Below are 20,602 nucleotides of genomic sequence, written 5' to 3' on the forward strand. Positions count from 1 at the left end.
CGGCTGACTGAGATGATACTCACTGTGGGTGTCTATTCAATCAGACCTTTGTTTTAGAACACGCATTGTTATATAAGTCATATTTCCAACAAACAAAATAGATACGGAAACTTGATACCCTACACCAAGTCTTACTAGTCTATTTAACTTTATCTAACATCATTGGCTCGGGGTGGACTGTATGTACTATATTTCCATAGATAGTATATAATATATATCTAGAATATGTGTGTGAACATCAGAAACGAAACAGCCGGGACAGATTTAATGTTGAATATGGAATTGTGATATCCGTCATGGTGGAAATTAGATAATTATGATGGTTTATCAGTAAGAGACTGGAAGATGTTGACGCCGACTCGCCTCCTGAAATTATGTATCCTTATGTGTTCTATATACAGAGTCGTCAGCGTGAAAAAAGGTAAGGATTCTATCAATCTACCTCGTCTTTTAAACACTGTCTATATGTCAATTGTTCAAGTTTAACTTGTGCTTAATGGTAGCAATGGAAACGAGATAAGAACGTGTAAATTCCATTTCATTTCAGTTAACTATACTTCATTAAGACTATGATAGGCTATGCCTGATGTCTAATCCCAATGACATTTTAATGTATTTTTGTCAATGAAATATTTGGAAATTGAAATTGAACTATGCTTCAGATAAAAGAAAAAACAAAACACATACAAGATATCAATATATATAATATGTAAGCAATTATTTATAAAAGTACTTAGGATTCTTCAGCGATACCAGGAACTAAATAGTAGTGGATACTTAGTTACAAATAAACCACTTTTATAAACAAAATTTAAAAATATATATTTATTGTAAATATACGAGTTTCATCAGTTGTGAAGTTGTTTAGTTTCGTCTTGAGTATTTCGTAGCTTGTACATTTCACTATGTATTACACATTATTATCGTAATTATTGCAGACATTATAGAGGACGGTTGGACCTCAACGGCAAAAAAAAAACAACCTCAAGGATAGAATGTAACTTACCGAAAATTATATTTAATAGCGATCAGGCAAAAAATGATTAAAAACTAAATAAATAAAGAAGCTATCCACGTTAGAAAAAATATGATGCAGAATATATGACCAATAGGATAATCAGAAGTAGATGATTTACCTTAACAGGTGTAATGGGTAATTCCAATACGATAAAAAATAAAAGAGTTATATATGTTAGAGAAAAATATGATGCAGCATATACACTGCCCTCCAAAAATTTCTATTACACGTGCAGTTTATTAATTATTATTTATCATTTATTAATTAACTTTATTGATCAGACATCAGTTTATATTATTTATCAACTTATTTATCTTCTCTTACTCATTAATGTTTTTTCGACAGTTTTCTCAGAGATAAATTGCTAGAACATTTTAGCATATGTAACAGAACGTTTTGAGGGCAGTGTATGACCAATAGGATAATCAGAAATATATCGTTAGATAGATTGATTAGATTATAGAAAATGAAGATTAACAAGAGTATTGTTTTCCCCCCGATAAAATCACTATATTGACCAAACCACTACCCCAAAATATTCATCAGCCTTCACGTTTGGACAATTATGTTGTAATAGATAATGATAAATAAAGTCTGAATAATATGTAAACACCATGAAAACGAAAAAGCGTCCATGCACAATACAACGAAAAATTAGTCAGATTTGTAAAATTACAAAAACACCAATTAGATTTATTAGAGCCTGTCTTTTCAATTTATATTTTTTTCCGAAACTGACACGACATTATCCAACAATAGTGTGAATCACTCCATTCATGTATCCGTCTGATATACATATATAGGTCTGTGTGACAGAGGGATCGGGATCGCTGGCAGGGCTGTGATACTTTATACAATAACTATAATGATCTAAGTGGTTCATGTACAACCTTTCTGTCCGCTCTGTATTTATCAGACCCGGAATGGTGAACTACGAGAACAGTATATGTAAAGGTTGATATCAATACAGGCACTCACTTAACAAAGGAATGGGCCTTCTATTGGTAGACGTACGTAACAGTTATAGGTAGGCTCTTACATCATTATCATTTGGTTAACATGCGGTATTGTTGGTTATTTAGCTTAAGATACATCGTAAGATACATATCACACTTAATTAGGAATTAGAAAACAATAATAAAAATGCTGACCACATTTCTTTTCGAGAATCAAAATTGAAAATCACAAATGATTAAGGAATCTCCAACAACACGGTTTTTGCAATTATACACATTTATTATTTTCGACAATTACAACAACGCTAATACAAAAAAATTACTAATGATTTTCCTTTCTTTTTGGGGGATACAAAAACAATGCGATGGTTAAAATCATCGATTATTTACCCCTGAAATAAGAGTCACAGCAGAACGATTTCTCTACTAGCACCATTGTTTTGATATAGTATACCGATATTGGAATACATAAATCACCACATGCAAGTTGCCAAATTTTCTCAGATCATCTAGATAATTACATGGACATGAATTCGGGGCGTGATGTCAGCTGTATTACAAAATCCCACATGTTTAACTAAGTACATATTTATCTATAACCATTTGTACATACGGTGTATTTTCTGTACAATTGTATAATCCAGAGGTTCTAATTTAATTCTTACACTTGTTAAATAGCAATAATGCAGTTTATTACAGTTTGAAAATGGCCAATTAGCTATTTTACTGTCCCAAATATATACAATTACACGTACCTCAGTCAGACATTACAATCAAAACGCTGTGTCTGTAATAGAGGGCACAGTGACAATGTATATTGTAGAGCTATTGGACATCAGTTGGACACCAAAACAGACAGCAATTCTGTCCAAAATTAACATTGGGAATGTTTGAAATAATTCATCAGCCCTTTGAAAAGTCCACCCACTTGTTCCCCCACCACTTGTTCCCATGGGTGTTTGGACTTTGTCTGCGTAGTTACTGTATCAGGTGATATAATTGATATCCACCAATTAAAATGTATAAAAAAGATATTGTCAATATTGTGTTGCAATTTTGATATTTTCATTTACAAAAACACATAACGACCATTTAAGGACTAAATCTGTAGAAGTGCATTTCGACTTTAAACGTAATGTCTTATCTTCTCCCTATCGTATTATAAAATTGTTTTAAAATCCTCGTGGTAGGTACGAAATGTTACAAACATCTCACCATATATATTAAAACGGCCTGATATCAGGTGTAAGACAATATATCATTTCCATTGTTTAACTAATTATACATAATTTACTTCACACTTAAATGTGCCGCCAATTCAAACAACTGTCACGTATATTACACAATACAAGACAGGGGTAAGTACGGTAATTGTTGTCGTTAGAACACCTCTCGTTCTTAGTGGCACGTTACCTATCTATGCTATTCCCATCCACTCCATTGGTCTGTGATAAAGGACATGTAGGCATTACTGCATACTTCTCACAAAAGAAAGGTGTGGCCAATAAATCTCTTACTGCCACAGTAGAGTCAACAAATAATCCCCTTTCTTGACCAAGTAAAAGTTATTGCATGGCATTCGAGTAATAAGTCTCGAGTGACGAGAAATCATGCAATAACTGACTTACTGCATGCTTCTTAATCTCGAGCAAAAAGACAGGTTGATTAAAAAAATACACACCTTTTCATCCCTATACCCGTGACTCTCCCATTGTTCTCTGTATGATTTACCTGTACCTATTATGCGTGTGAATACTTTTCAGTATTAGAGCTAGGTTCCTTGCTCAATATTAATACATCAGTTTGCCATTGTCCATTGTAAGGAGCACAAGGAGTTTTGCTACGTGTAGAGATAAAAACTTTGATGCAAAATGCTGCATGAAAATGTTTTAGGAGATATGTACAGTATGAAACAATTGGATTATTATCAAGCTCTGTTTAGCGATTGCAAGAAAAATAGGTAAATAAAAAAAGAAATTGTTGGAAACTTTAAATGTAAGTAAATTTTATTTAAAATCAATTCAATATGTGCTTCCAATTGATAAAATGCATACATATTAATACCAAGGCATCATTTGTTGATATAAAGGTTGATGAGTTAAAACTTTTCCTTACAATACGAAGTTGCTATCATATAATAATTAATTGAAATAATAATTAATGAACCTTTTTGATGTACATTTAAATAAATGTGATTTTCTTATTGCATTGTATTTAAAAATTCTTGTCAGTATTGGTTAGTTGGTCTATTGATTGACCTAATCATTCGAACAATGTGGGTAATGATTATCTCCCCTCTCTAACAGCATTTGTTATCATTGTCGACTACACACATGTCTACCCCTTTCATGGTCATGTAATAATTCTGATTGGCCATGAATGGGGGATTCAGTCCCTTTCATGGTCAAGTAATCCTGATTGGCCATGAAAATGGGTTATTGTGGACTCAACTGTGGTAGCAAGACATTTATCGGCCACACTTTTCCTTTGTGAGAGGTTGGAAGTATGCAGTAATACCTAACTATGCCATTCCTATCCACTCAATTGGCCTGTGATAGAGGACATGTAGGCATTACTGCATACTTCTCACAAAGGAAAGGTGTGGCCAATTAATCTCTTACTGCCACAGTAGAGTCAACACATAATCCCCGTTCAAGACCAATCAGGATAACATGGCCATGAAAGGGGTTTAATCCGCCCAATTAGGGGCCATGAAAGGGGCTGGACATGTGTGCAGTCAACCATAGTAACCAATGTTGTAAGAGAGGGGAGATAATCATTACTCAACTTGTTCTAATGATTAGGTCAATCAATCAATAGATCAACTAACCAAAGTTGACAAGATTTTTCAAAAGATAGTGCAATAAGGAGATCACATTTATCTAAATAAACACCAAAAAGCTTAAAATAATTAATGTTTAAGTTATCATATGATATCTGAATAGCAACTTCAAATTATTGTAGGGAAAAGTTTGAACAGATCACTTTGAAATTATACAAATGAAATTGATTGTAAATTCATGTACAATTGACTTACATTTAAAGTTTCCGGCATATATTTTTTTTTCATTTCATATTTCTTTTTCCTCCAATAGTTGAATAGAGCTTGATAATAATCCAATTGTTTCATACTGTTACATATCCCCTAAAAAGATTTTGGTGCGACAATAATTCGTTTAATAAAAGTCAAAATGTTTTCTTTTGTCTTTGTCAGCCTTATCTAGGACTGGGTAGAAAATAGGTCAGGCTTTTCGCAGGTACATATGTATTTCGCATAAATTCGGCCTAGTTGAAAGTCAGGGGACTTGTTGAGAGGCATTGATGAGCCCCAAAAGAGAGACTTATCTAGGAGTGGGTAGAAACTAGGTCAGACTTATCTAGGAATGGGAAATAAATAGGTCATCCTTATCTAGAAGTGGGAGAAAATAGGTCATACTTATCTCGGGGTGGGTAGAAAATAGGTCAGCCTTATCTAGGAGTGGGTAGAAAATAGGTCAAACTTATCTAGGACTGGGTAGAAAATAGGTCATACTTATTTAGAAGTGGGAGAAAATAGGTCATACTTATCTAGGGTTGGGTAGAAACAAGGTCTCCCTTATCTAGGACTGGGTAGAAACTAGGTCAGACGTATCAAGGAGTGGGTATAAAATAGGTCACACTTATCTAGGACTGGGTAGAAAATAGGTCACACTTATCTAGGACTGGGTAGAATATAGGTCAGACTTACTTAGGACTAGGTAGATAATAGGTCAAACTTATCTAGAACTGGGTAGAAAATAGGTCAGCCTTATCCAGGACTTGATACAAATTAGGTCAAACCTTATCTAGGACTATGTAGAATATAGGTCAAACTTATTTAGGACTCGGTAGAATATAGGTCAGAATTATCTAGGAGCAGGTATAAAAAGGTCAGCCTTATCTAGGTCTGGTTAGAAAATAGGTCACACTTATCAAGGAATGGGTAGAATATAGGTCAGCCATGTCTAGGACTGGGTAGAAAATACGTCAGCCTTATCTAAGAATGGGAAGAAAATAGGTCATACTCATCTAGGACTAGGTAGAATATAGGTCACACTTATCTAGGACTGGGTAGAAAGTAGGTCAGCTTTATCTAGGACTGGGTAGAGAATTGGTCATACTTATCTAGGACTGCGTAGAAAATAGTTCAGCCTTATCTAGTACTGGGTAGAAAAAAGGTAAGACTTATCTAGGACTGGGTGAAAAATAGGCAGCTTTATCTAGGACTGGGTAGAAAATAGGTTAGCCTTATGTAGGACTGGGTACAAAATAGATCAGCCTTATCTAGAACTGGGTAGAAACTAGGTCAACTTTATCTAGGAGTGGATAGAAACTAGGTCTGACTTATCTAGAAGTGTGTAACACTAGGTCAGACTTATCTAGGAGTGGGTAGAAACTAGGTCAGTCTTATCAAGGAGAGGGAAGAAACTAGGTCAAATTTATCTAGGAGTGGGTAGAAACTAGGTCAGTCTTATCTAGGACTGGGTAGAATATAGGTCATACTTATCTAGGAGTGGGTAGAAATTAGGTCCGACTTATCTAGGAGTGGGTAAAAACTAGGTCAGACTTATTAAGGAAAGTTTGCAATATTCTTTGTCCTGTTACTTCAAGTGGTTTTATAATTTAATCATGACATTATTTTCACAGTTCGCTGATTTGTCTAAACTATATACATGTATGGCTATGCGAAGATGGTACGACCACATCTTTGTATAATTATGTTATGAAAACCTTCAAGGGGCCAATTTTATGTCAAAAAGTTGTTAACTGATGGATAAAAAGTTAATCTGTAAAAAGGTAACCGTGCTTTAAAAGTTAATTAATGCAAATTTCGTCAACCATTTTGACGGAATACTAGTTAAAATCAAACTATAGAATTTCACCTACAGACGAGAAAAATAGCAATTCACAAGATTAAACTTAGTTTAACATTGCTTGATCCGTTCTATAAGTCTCTCTTTCAATACATTCTCCCTTGCTTATCTAACCCTATCTCTTGCTTATATACGGACAATTGCTAACTAGTGATAATGAACCCTTGTTAAATAAAAATGACTTTAGATTACATCATTTTATTATTAGTCATCGTTGTACAAGGCCCTGGATAGCATTATCAAACATTACAAAAGTATTTTTAAAGGTGGTCCATAGAAGAGAGTCACATCAAACATAGCCGAGACATTTGCCTATCAGTTTGTGCTGTAAATCACCTTTTATAAGAGTAACAAAGTAATCAGTCAATACTCGGATCAAACTTTCACTTACTCAATGAAACATTTCTTCTTTTTAGATGTGGTGTTCGTTGTGGATAAGTCAGGGAGTATTGCACAGGCCGACTTTGACACGGCAATAGACTTCCTCAAGGACGTGGTCACCGCTTTGACCATAGGTACTGGGGATGTCCAGGTTTCAGTGGTCAGTTTCTCGGACACTTACAACGAGGAATTCGACCTGGATGACTATACAACTCAGGCCAACCTTCTTACAGCTATCGATGGACTGAAATCTTCTATAACTACAAACGGTGGCACTTTTACAGCCGACGCCCTCAACTATGTACAGAGTACTTCGTTCACGGCTGGGAAGGGCGTGAGAGGGGACGCTGATCCTATCGTGGTCGTAATGACAGACGGACTGTCCCAGAATGCAGCAGAAACCACCACAGCAGCCGACCTTATCCGGAGCTCCATTACTGGGAGTATTATCTATGTGATTGGTATAGGCTCCGACCTTAGTTCTACAACACAAGAATTACTCAACATCGCCAGTGATCCGGATTCTGATAATGTACTGTACGTCACCTACTTCAACTACATCTGTAATCTCGTACCAAATATCGCCGCCAAGATAGGTCAGTGTCAATGACTGGATTGGTTTGTTTATTTCATAACAAAATACCCTCCCCCAGCTCCTTCTCCTACTTGGAGTCTTACTAGATGATTAAATGCTGTTTTTGTTTTTCTGTTTTTCTTCTCGGTTCATTATACTTTTTCTTGAGTAAGTTTATGCCTTATATCAATGATAAAGTTCCTTACTCACAAGTGTTTTATGACATACTGAAGACAAACGTCATCCTCGTCGTCTGATCAATGTAGGACAAAGAGATGCACCACCACTTAAATACGAACATGTTTATATTGTACAGATTCATCCGTGTCTTTATCTGTCGCTGGTGACTGTGACCAAACCACAACCACAGTGTTTGTAGGTAAGGGTGGAGGAGCAGTGACTACCACCACCACCACCACCACAACAACAACAACAACGACGGCATCAAGCGCGGGGGCAAGTGGGGAGAGTAGTGTGTTCATAGACAGTGACGAGGGCGGTAGGTTTATACAGTGGCCATTGGGGAGAGTAGTGTGTTATAGGCAGTGCCGAGGATTATGGCAAGCCAACATGACATTTATTCAAAGAGCAATGTCGATCCTTAATTTCAATGTATGTATATAATATACTATATAAGATATCTTATATATATTTTTAATTAATCCTATATCTTATATAAGATATCTCATTTAAGTTATAAGTTATATAAATATATAAGATATCTTATAAATATATAAGATATTTTATTTAATTGAAATCTCCTTGTTATATAAGATATCTTATATAGGAACGAGATTTCAACAAAGGCCCAGAAATGAAGTCTCCCTACCCGGAAGTTACAGAGAGCTGTACAGTATCATCCAGACACTTGTTGCCTTCGCATGCTACGCCAGTATCAAGCGTTTGGTTGAACGAGACAAAAGTATGCATGTAATAAATAGGTCACCATTATAACCAATATAGTTATTAACTGACAATTAGTGATGGGAATTAACTGCTTCTGCGTTTTCAATACATCGTTGAATGCAACCAAACAGCGGCTGATTCTCCCTTTCAGTGCCATCTCTGTCATTGCGAACGATTCTAAGATGTAACCCGAAATGCTCCGAATGAGGCTCGAGAGAGAAATTAGTTTTTAGGTGTAAAATGCTACGAAATCTCATTCTACATAAGCAATCTTATATAGCGACGAGACTTCAATTTTGTAAGATATCTTATATATTAAAAATAGGAAATTAAATAAGATATCTTATATACTATATGAGATATCTTATATATCTTATTAAATTTCTGTATGAGATATCTTTTATACTTTATAAGATATCTTATATACTTTATAAGATATCTTACTTATTCTATAAGATATCTTATATAGAAATAAATAAGATATCTTATATACTATATGATATATAATTATATACATATATAAGATATCTTATTTCATTTCTATATGAGATATCTTACATAATATATCAGTTTGATACATGATTTAGGCGATAAAGGTATACCTGGCTTTAGCTCGTACTAAATATAAGATAAGTGAAAAAGTTTTCACCTCCACATAGTTTATAGTGAATTGCAGTCCCCTTCAGTAATCATGGTATCATTGATGATACTTACAAAAGACCTGGTGTATTGTATTATGGTACAGTATAGTTCCTTTTGGCTTTTTGATCGACCATGTGCTAATGTTCAGGTGTTATTTTTGATCGACCATGTGCTGATGTTCAGGTGTTGTTTTGATCGACCATGTGCTGATGTTCAGGTGTTGTTTTTGATCGACCATGTGCTGATGTTCAGTGGTTGTTTTTGATCGACCATGTGCTGATGTTCAGGTGTTGTTTTTGATCGACCTTGTGCTGATGTTGTTTTGATCGACCATGTGCTGATTTTCAGGTGTTGTGTTTGATCGACCATGTGCTGATGTTGTTTTTGATCGACCATGTGCTGATTTTCAGGTGTTGTTTTTGATCGACCATGTGCTGATTTTCAGGTGTTGTTTTTTGATCGACCATGTGCTGATGTTCAGGTGTTGTTTTTGATCGACCATGTGCTGATTTTCAGGTGTTGTTTTTGATCGACCATGTGCTGATGTTCAGGTGTTGTTTTTGATCGACCATGTGCTGATGTTCAGGTGTTGTTTTTGATCGACCATGTGCTGATGTTCAGGTGTTGTTTTTGATCGACCATGTGCTGATGTTCAGGTGTTGTTTTGATCGACCATGTGCTGATGTTCAGGTGTTGTTTTTGATCGACCATGTGCTGATGTTCAGGTGTTGTTTTTGATCGACCATGTGCTGATTTTCAGGTGTTGTTTTTGATCGACCATGTGCTGATGTTCAGTGGTTGTTTTTTGATCGACCATGTGCTGATGTTCAGGTGTTGTTTTTTTATCGACCATGTGCTGATGCTCAGGTGTTGTTTTTGATCGACCATGTGCTGATGTTCAGGTGTTGTTTTTGATAGACCATGTGCTGATGCTCAGGTGTTGTTTTGATCGACCATGTGCTGATGTTCAGGTGTTGTTTTGATCGACCATGTGCTGATTTTCTGGTGTTGTTTTTGATCGACCATGTTGCTGATTTTCAGGTGTTGTTTTGATCGACCATGTGCTAATGTTCAGGTGTTGTTTTTGATCGACCATGTGCTGATGCTCAGGTGTCGTTTTTGATAGACCATGTGCTGATGCTCAGTGGTTGTTTTTGATCGACCATGTGCTGATTTTCAGGTGTTGTTTTTGATCGACCATGTGCTGATGTTCAGTGGTTGTTTTTTGATCGACCATGTGCTGATGTTCAGGTGTTGTTTTTTTATCGACCATGTGCTGATTTTCAGGTGTTGTTTTTGATCGACCATGTGCTGATTTTCAGGTGTTGTTTTGATCGACCATGTGCTGATGTTCAGGTGTTGTTTTTGATCGACCATGTGCTGATGCTCAGGTGTCGTTTTTGATAGACCATGTGCTGATGTTCAGGTGTTGTTTTTGATCGACCATGTGCTGATGTTCAGGTGTTGTTTTTTGATCGACCATGTGCTGATTTTCAGGTGTTGTTTTTTGATCGACCATGTGCTGATTTTCAGGTGTTGTGTTTGATCGACCATGTGCTGATGTTGTTTTTGATCGACCATGTGCTGATGTTCAGGTGTTATGTTTGATCGACCATGTGCTGATGTTGTTTTTGATCGACCATGTGCTGATGTTCAGGTGTTGTTTTGATCGACCATGTGCTGATGTTCAGGTGTTGTTTTTGATCGACCATGTGCTGATGTTCAGGTGTTGTGTTTGATCGACCATGTGCTAATGTTCAGGTGTTGTTTTGATCGACCATGTGCTGATGCTCAGTGTGTTGTGTTTGATCGACCATGTGCTGATGTTCAGGTGTTGTTTTTGATAGACCATGTGCTGACGCTTATGTATTGTTTTTGATAGACCATGTGCTGATGTTCAGGTGTTGTTTTGATCGACCATGTGCTGATGTTCAGTGTGTTGTTTTGATCGACCATGTGCTAATGTTCAGGTGTTGTTTTTGATCGACCATGTGCTGATGCTCAGGTGTCGTTTTTGATAGACCATGTGCTGATGCTCAGTGGTTGTTTTTGATCGACCATGTGCTGATTTTCAGGTGTTGTTTTTGATCGACCATGTGCTGATGTTCAGGTGTTGTTTTTTGATCGACCATGTGCTGATTTTCAGGTGTTGTTTTTTGATCGACCATGTGCTGATTTTCAGGTGTTGTTTTTGATCGACCATGTGCTGATTTTCATTGTCAGGTGTTGTTTTTGATCGACCATGTGCTGATGTTCAGTGGTTGTTTTTTGATCGACCATGTGCTGATTTTCAGGTGTTGTTTTTTGATCGACCATGTGCTGATGTTCAGGTGTTGTTTTTGATCGACCATGTGCTGATCTTCAGGTGTTGTTTTGATCGACCCTGTGCTGATGTTCAGGTGTCGTTTTTGATCGACCCTGTGCTGATGCTCAGGTGTTGTTTTTGATCGACCATGTGCTGATGTGCAGGTGTTGTTTTGATCGACCATGTGCTGATGTTCAGGTGTTGTTTTTGATCGACCATGTGCTGATGCTCAGGTGTCGTTTTTGATCGACCCTGTGCTGATGCTCAGGTGTTGTTTTTGATCGACCATGTGCTGATGTTCAGGTGTTGTTTTTGATCGACCATGTGCTGATGTTCAGGTGTTGTTTTTGATCGACCATGTGCTGATGTTCAGGTGTTGTTTTTGATCGACCATGTGCTGATGTTGTTTTTGATCGACCATGTGCTGATGTTCAGGTGTTGTTTTTGATAGACCATGTGCTGACGCTTATGTGTTGTTTTTGATAGACCATGTGCTGATGTTAAGGTGTTGTTTTTGATCGACCATGTGCTTATACTCAGGTGTTGTGTTTTGATCGACCATGTGCTGATGTTCAGGTGTTGTTTTGATCGACCATGTGCTGATGTTCAGGTGTTGTTTTGATTGACCATGTGCTGATGTTCAGGTGTTGTTTTTGATCGACCATGTGCTGATGTTCAGGTGTCGTTTTTGATCGACCATGTGCTAGTAGTGTTGTTTTGAGCTGCTGATGTCAGGTGTTGTTTTTGATCGACCATGTGCTGATGTTCAGGTGTTGTTTTGATCGACCATGTGCTGATGTTCAGGTGTTGTTTTGATCGACCATGTGCTGATGTCATGTGTTTTTGATCGACCATGTGCTGATGTTCAGTGTGTTGTTTTTGATCGACCATGTGCTGATGTTCAGGTGTTGTTTTGATCGACCATTGTGCTGATGTTCATCGCCTGTGCTGTTGTGTTTTTGATCGACCATGTGCTGATGTTCAGGTGTTGTTTTTGATCGACCATGTGCTGATGTTCAGGTGTGTTTTTGATCGACCATGTGCTGATGTTCAGGTGTTGTTTTGATCGACCATGTGCTGATGTTCAGGTGTTGTTTTGATCGACCATGTGCTGATGTTCAGGTGTTGTTTTTGATCGACCATGTGCTGATGTTCAGGTGTTGTTTTTGATCGACCATGTGCTGATGTTCAGGTGTTGTTTTTGATCGACCATGTGCTGATGTTCAGGTGTTGTTTTTGATCGACCATGTGCTGATGTTCAGGTGTTGTTTTTGATCGACCATGTGCTGATGTTCAGTGGTTGTTTTTGATCGACCATGTGATGATGTTCAGGTGTTGTTTTTGATCGACCATGTGCTGATGTTCAGTTGTTGTTTGTTGAAATGAGTACTCCTCTCCCTTGATTTTCCAATTAGTTTCTAGGGCTTAATGATAAACGGAATGATTATGAAGTAATGCGTATATATATTATGTTCTCTAAGTAAATAATATTTAATTTTCACTGATATTTCTTTAGATGACACTGCCATCATTGCCGGAGTGACAACAGCTGCGGCCGTGGCTGCCGTCGGGGCAACAGGCGGAGGATTAATTTACAGACTCAACAAGAAGCTATGGCCGTTTACCAAATTGAAGTGAGTAATACGTGTCAGATTCTTAATTAGCCTTCAGACTAATTCTCATGACGTTATTCATTATTGTTATATCTGGTGACTTCCGAGAGTTTGATCACATCGAGGAGCGTTAAATATGTTCGCAGATGAAGACTATTAAAAACTTTTACGGACGATTATGACCTGGCCCCGATTCTCGAAACAAACATTAGTCCAAATCGGGCTTAAGTCATACATTTTCATATAAGTTACATAAGGAGAAAAACCTAGGTTTTGACTTAAGTCAGCACTGTTGTTTCGAGAAATCAGGGCCTGATCAGCTACATTAGTAACTGATTTTTTTTTATACTTTTATGTCCGATCTTACATAAAGATCGGCTCCTCCTGCCTTTATAGACAGATTGCACTGTAGTTGTGCCGTAACTACATTCCAATGTGTGCTATTATTTCTGTAACATCTGTCTCAGTTCCTCTATTATTGTTTTCTTTTGTTTGCAAGCTTTTCATTGAGCAACTGCATCACGGAATTTTAAATGAATACTCTAGCTAGCTTTAATGTCAAACATATCCGAAAGTGAAAAATAAAGTTTTGGCTTTGATTCAGGCATTGGTAGGGAACTAACCATCTAGGTGCCCAGTCCTCCCGCCGTTTCCGTTATAGACAACTACATGTACCTTGGTGGGGAGCTTTTTAACCTTGATATTGTAGTTGAAATTTATGATATCTGATATCACTTTTGTTTTTTAGCTTCCTTGATTGTTACCTATGATAGTTACTTCTGAATTAAAATGTTTTAACACGTGTTTTGTTTTATACAGGGTTTCCCCTAAGAAAACAACAGCATGGGCGTGATATCCGACCTACACCATCGATACTTATTAAGAATCATTCAGCCGGAACAAAGACGCTGACACTCGAATAAAGTGGTATTGCCGTTTGACCATGGCGGCATATTACAATGGACGAGTCCTATAATGCTGATCATTTCTGATGACATACAGACCATCGCAGTAACTACCGTAATGAATATACGGTCTGCCAGTCTTAATATACCTCCGTGACATTAGTATGTCCGGCTCGCCATGGAAAGTTTGAGTCTTCACTTCAAATTCAAAAGCACTTCTAACTGGATATGTAATTATCTATAGTGGGGCCCCGTCGACCGCTCAAAACACTGGATCAAACAAAACAGAAATAATGATAACACAGACCACAACATGAATACCATCGGTATATTTCCATGAACTATCATTCATCTGGTGCTTCATGTCCTGATTTGAGTCTAACGATTCTACCGATATCTCAATGTACTGTTTGGCATATGCCTTGATTTCAGTAGATTATAGAGTTTGTAAGCTTCCCGAAAATAGACTTTCCTGATTAGGTACACTCAATGTTAATTTGTCTATTTATTGTCTGCTGAATATACCTTACAAAATGATATTAAATTTTAGTATTTTCTTTAAGTGAATAACAGAATAATCCTTGATTATATGATCAACATAATGTAAAAACGTGTGTTCACCAGACCAGGGAAATTTGTTGAGGTATGTGTGCATGTGCATAACAACTTGTCACGTGTCTTCATCAGATAAAAAAAAATGTTGAGGTATGTGTGCATGTACATAACAACTTGTCACGTGTCTTCAACAGATCAGGGAATTTTGTTGAGGTATGTGTACCTGAGCATAACACCTTGTTACAAGGTTTTCTATGAACAATTCATCTTGTTTCGAGGTCATATACATCTTAAAACATGGCTGTGATGTCATCTATTGTTATAGCTTGAGATATAGTCGGAGCAAAGTCTACTATTAGCACCTACTACTGTGGAATAGTTACCTTTTGCTATGAATTAGTTTGTGAACTATTCCACGGGAAAAGGTAACTATTCCACAGTTAAAGGTGAATGTAGTGACTCAGGTGAACATAGCTTAGCATGTAATCAGAAATACATCCTCATTCATTAAATCCTCGGAGAGATGGATTAAAGATTAACCCAGGTACTTGTCAACGTTGTTGTGATCGAACAGTATATGTAAACTTGTTTTCATAATACCGATATACATATATGTATAGGAGAAACACCGACAACTGTGAAATAGTCAAGATAATGAATTGTTCGAGGCCTGTAAGGGCCGAGAATTATTCATTATCTTGACTATTCCACAGTTTTCGGTGTTTCTCATACTTAAAACATGGCACTGAATGTCACTGGTACTCTCCACTATTACACTGGATATTGTTTAACTATTCCACAGCTCCAGGTAAACCCTTACTACCTATTTAAACATTGAGACCTATTCATTATTCATTAATTTACCTCACTCGGAGAACAAGAATTATGATTCGCATGATTTCTTTTAAAGATCCATGCACAGGTACTATATGGTACTCACACTGAAACATTTACTCAGTTTAGTTTTCAGTGTTCAACATGGAGGACCATAAATATGTAGCTCTGTATATGCAGTAGTGCGGATATGAATTTGAAGTGATTTGGGTAAAAATCTTTTCCCATGCAGCAGATACCTTAGAGCTGAGTTTAGAAGACAAAAACAGCAAAATAATCCCCAATATTTTGGATATATACATGTACACAAAATAGTGAAATCATGTTGCAAAAGAGTGGTTATTTTGAAAGTATTCATTGGGAATTATTATCCTCTTGAAAGGTGTTGGGATGTAAATTTGTTTGTATGAAATATGAAGTGATTTGGATATACAAAATATGGAAAAAACATGTCGAGCTTCTGTAATTTCATTTTCGCAGAAAAGTCAGCATTTGTCTCATGGGATTTAATCTCCTCTTCTTTTATATATATATATATATGTATATCGGTATTATGAAAATAAGTTTACAAATACATCACAACAACGTTGACAAGTGCGTGGGTTAATCTTTAATCCGTCTTTCCGAGCATTTAATGAATGGGGATGTATTTCTGATTACATGCTAAGTTATGTTCACCTGAGTCACTGCATTCACTTTCAACTGTAGAATAGTTACCTTTTCCCGTGGAATAGTTCACAATCTATTCCACAGCAAAAGGTAACTATTCCACAGTAGTAGGTGATAATTATAATAGACTTTGCTGCAACTATACCTCAAGCTATAACACCTTTCAAGAAGATAACTATTCCCAAGGAATGCTTTCAAACCCCACTCTTTTGCAACATGATTTCTCTATTTTATGTATATATCCAAAATATTGGGGAATATTTTGTTCTTTTTTTTCCTTCTAAACCAGGTAAAGACATTTTCGGTAGAGGACATGTTTCCAGGTAAAAGACATTTTCGGTAAGGACATGTTTCCAGGTAAAGACATTTTCGGTAGAGGCATGTTTCCAGGTAAAGACATTTTCGGTAGAGGACATGTCGGTTCCAGGGTAAAGACATTTTCGGTAGAGGACATGTTTCCAGGTAAAGACATTTTCGGTAGAGGACATGTTTCCAGGTAAAGACATTTTCGGTAGAGGACATGTGTTTCCAGGTAAAGACATTTTCGGTAGAGGACATGTTTCCAGGTAAAGACATTTTCGGTAGAGGACATGTTTCCAGGTAAAGACATTTTCGGTAGAGGACATGTTTCAGGTAAAGACATTTTCGGTAGAGGACATGTTTCCAGGTAAAGACATTTTCGGTAGAGGACATGTTTCCAGGTAAAGACATTTTCGGTAGAGGGACATGTTTCCAGGTAAAGACATTTTCGGTAGAGGACATGTTTCCAGGTAAAGACATTTTCGGTAGAGGACATGTTTCCAGGGTAAAGACATTTTCGGTAGAGGACATGTTTCCAGGGTAAAGACATCTTCGGTCAAGGGCATGTTTCCAGGGTAAAGACATTTTCGGTAGAGGACATGTTTCCAGGTAAAGACATTTTCGGTAGAGGACATGTTTCCAGGGTAAAGACATTTTCGGTAGAGGACATGTTTCCAGGGTAAAGACATTTTCGGTAGAGGACATGTTTCCAGGGTAAAGACATTTTCGGTCAAGAGGACATGTTTCCAGGTAAAGACATTTTCGGTAGAGGACATGTTTCCAGGTAAAGACATTTTCGGTAGAGGACATGTTTCCAGGTAAAGACATTTTCGGTAGAGGACATGTTTCCAGGTAAAGACATTTTCGGTAGAGGACATGTTTCCAGGTAAAGACATTTTCGGTAGAGGACATGTTTCCAGGTAAAGACATTTTCGGTAGAGGACATGTTTCCAGGTAAAGACATTTTCGGTAGAGGACATGTTTCCAGAAGACATTTCGGTAAGGACATGTTTTCGGTAAAGACATTTTCGGAGGACATGTTTCCAGGTAAAGACATTTTCGGTAGAGGACATGTTTCCAGGTAAAGACATTTTCGGTAGAGGACATGTTTCCAGGTAAAGACATTTTCGGTAGAGGACATGTTTCCAGGTAAAGACATTTTCGGTAGAGGACATGTTTCCAGGTAAAGACATTTTCGGTCAAGGACATGTTTCCAGGTAAAGACATTTTCGGTAGAGGACATGTTTCCAGGTAAAGACATTTTCGGTAGAGGACATGTTTCCAGGTAAAGACATTTTCGGTAGAGGACATGTTTCCAGGTAAAGACATTTTCGGTAGAGGACATGTTTCCAGGTAAAGACATTTTCGGTAGAGGACATGTTTCCAGGTAAAGACATTTTCGGTAGAGGACATGTTTCCAGGTAAAGACATTTTCGGTAGAGGACATGTTTCCAGGTAAAGACATTTTCGGTAGAGGACATGTTTCCAGGTAAAGACATTTTCGGTAGAGGACATGTTTCCAGGTAAAGACATTTTCGGTAGAGGACATGTTTCCAGGTAAAGACATTTTCGGTAGAGGACATGTTTCCAGGGTAAAGACATTTTCGGTAGAGGACATGTTTCCAGGTAAAGACATTTTCGGTAGAGGACATGTTTCCAGGTAAAGACATTTTCGGTAGAGGACATGTTTCCAGGTAAAGACATTTTCGGTAGAGGACATGTTTCCAGGTAAAGACATTTTCGGTAGAGGACATGTTTCCAGGTAAAGACATTTTCGGTAGAGGACATGTTTCCAGGTAAAGACATTTTCGGTAGAGGACATGTTTCCAGGTAAAGACATTTTCGGTAGAGGACATGTTTCCAGGTAAAGACATTTTCGGTAGAGGACATGTTTCCAGGTAAAGACATTTTCGGTAGAGGACATGTTTCCAGGTAAAGACATTTTCGGTAGAGGACATGTTTCCAGGTAAAGACATTTTCGGTAGAGGACATGTTTCCAGGGTAAAGACATTTTCGGTAGAGGACATGTTTCCAGGGTAAAGACATTTTCGGTAGAGGACATGTTTCCAGGTAAAGACATTTTCGGTAGAGGACATGTTTCCAGGTAAAGACATTTTCGGTAGAGGACATGTTTCCAGGTAAAGACATTTTCGGTAGAGGACATGTTTCCAGGTAAAGACATTTTCGGTAGAGGACATGTTTCCAGGTAAAGACATTTTCGGTAAGCATGGACATGACATTTTCGTAGGGACATGTTTCCAGGTAAAGACATTTTCGGTAGAGGACATGTTTCCAGGTAAAGACATTTTCGGTAGAGGACATGTTTCCAGGTAAAGACATTTTCGGTAGAGGACATGTTTCCAGGTAAAGACATTTTCGGTAGAGGACATGTTTCCAGGTAAAGACATTTTCGGTAGAGGACATGTTTCCAGGTAAAGACATTTTCGGTAGAGGACATGTTTCCAGGTAAAGACATTTTCGGTAGAGGACATGTTTCCAGGTAAAGACATTTTCGGTAGAGGACATGTTTCCAGGTAAAGACATTTTCGGTAGAGGACATGTTTCCAGGTAAAGACATTTTCGGTAGAGGACATGTTTCCAGGTAAAGACATTTTCGGTAGAGGACATGTTTTCAGGTAAAGACATTTTCGGTAGAGGACATGTTTCCAGGTAAAGACATTTTCGGTAGAGGACATGTTTCCAGGTAAAGACATTTTCGGAAGAGACATGTTTCCAGGGTAAAGGCATTTTCGGTAGAGGGCATGTTTCCAGCTAAAGACATTTTCGGTAGAGGACATGTTTCCAGGTAAAGACATTTTCGGTAGAGGACATGTTTCCAGGTAAAGACATTTTCGGTAGAGGACATGTTTCCAGGTAAAGACATTTTCGGTAGAGGACATGTTTCCAGGTAAAGACATTTTCGGTAGAGGACATGTTTCCAGGTAAAGACATTTTCGGTAGAGGACATGTTTCCAGGTAAAGACATTTTCGGTAGAGGACATGTTTCCAGGTAAAGACATTTTCGGTAGAGGACATGTTTCCAGGTAAAGACATTTTCGGTAGAGGACATGTTTCCAGGTAAAGACATTTTCGGTAGAGGACATGTTTCCAGGTAAAGACATTTTCGGTAGAGGACATGTTTCCAGGTAAAGACATTTTCGGTAGAGGACATGTTTCCAGGTAAAGACATTTTCGGTAGAGGACATGTTTCCAGGTAAAGACATTTTCGGTAGAGGACATGTTTCCAGGTAAAGACATTTTCGGTAGAGGACATGTTTCCAGGTAAAGACATTTTCGGTAGAGGACATGTTTCCAGGTAAAGACATTTTCGGTAGAGGACATGTTTCCAGGTAAAGACATTTTCGGTAGAGGACATGTTTCCAGGGTAAAGACATTTTCGGTAGAGGACATGTTTCCAGGGTAAAGACATTTTCGGTAGAGGACATGTTTCCAGGGTAAAGACATTTTCGGTAGAGGACATGTTTCCAGGTAAAGACATTTTCGGTAGAGGACATGTTTCCAGGTAAAGACATTTTCGGTAGAGGACATGTTTCCAGGTAAAGACATTTTCGGTAGAGGACATGTTTCCAGGTAAAGACATTTTCGGTAGAGGACATGTTTCCAGGTAAAGACATTTTCGGTAGAGGACATGTTTCCAGGTAAAGACATTTTCGGTAGAGGACATGTTTCCAGGTAAAGACATTTTCGGTAGAGGACATGTTTCAAAGGGTAAAGACATTTTCGGTAGAGGACATGTTTCCAGGTAAAGACATTTTCGGTAGAGGACATGTTTCCAGGTAAAGACATTTTCGGTAGAGGACATGTTTCCAGGTAAAGACATTTTCGGTAGAGGACATGTTTCCAGGTAAAGACATTTTCGGTAGAGGACATGTTTCCAGGTAAAGACATTTTCGGTAGAGGACATGTTTCCAGGTAAAGACATTTTCGGTAGAGGACATGTTTCCAGGTAAAGACATTTTCGGTAGAGGACATGTTTCCAGGTAAAGACATTTTCGGTAGAGGACATGTTTCCAGGGTAAAGACATTTTCGG

At 37.6% G+C, this 20,602-nt stretch overlaps 1 protein-coding gene across 1 annotated transcript; it reads left to right on the forward strand.

Annotated features, from left to right (window-relative positions):
• The first annotated feature begins 141 nt into the window (after positions 1-141).
• Positions 142-14,739, forward strand: LOC138327008 (cartilage matrix protein-like). Its single transcript, XM_069272970.1, has 5 exons — positions 142-421; positions 7,283-7,843; positions 8,138-8,320; positions 13,191-13,308; positions 14,107-14,739. Exons 1-5 carry the CDS (start codon positions 346-348, stop codon positions 14,138-14,140), a joined length of 972 nt encoding a protein of 323 aa, XP_069129071.1. The 5' UTR covers positions 142-345; the 3' UTR covers positions 14,141-14,739.
• Positions 14,740-20,602: the final 5,863 nt, after the last annotated feature.

The sequence above is a fragment of the Argopecten irradians genome, chromosome 7 (genome assembly GCF_041381155.1).
Source record: "Argopecten irradians isolate NY chromosome 7, Ai_NY, whole genome shotgun sequence".
In the NCBI taxonomy this organism is placed as follows: domain Eukaryota; kingdom Metazoa; phylum Mollusca; class Bivalvia; order Pectinida; family Pectinidae; genus Argopecten; species Argopecten irradians.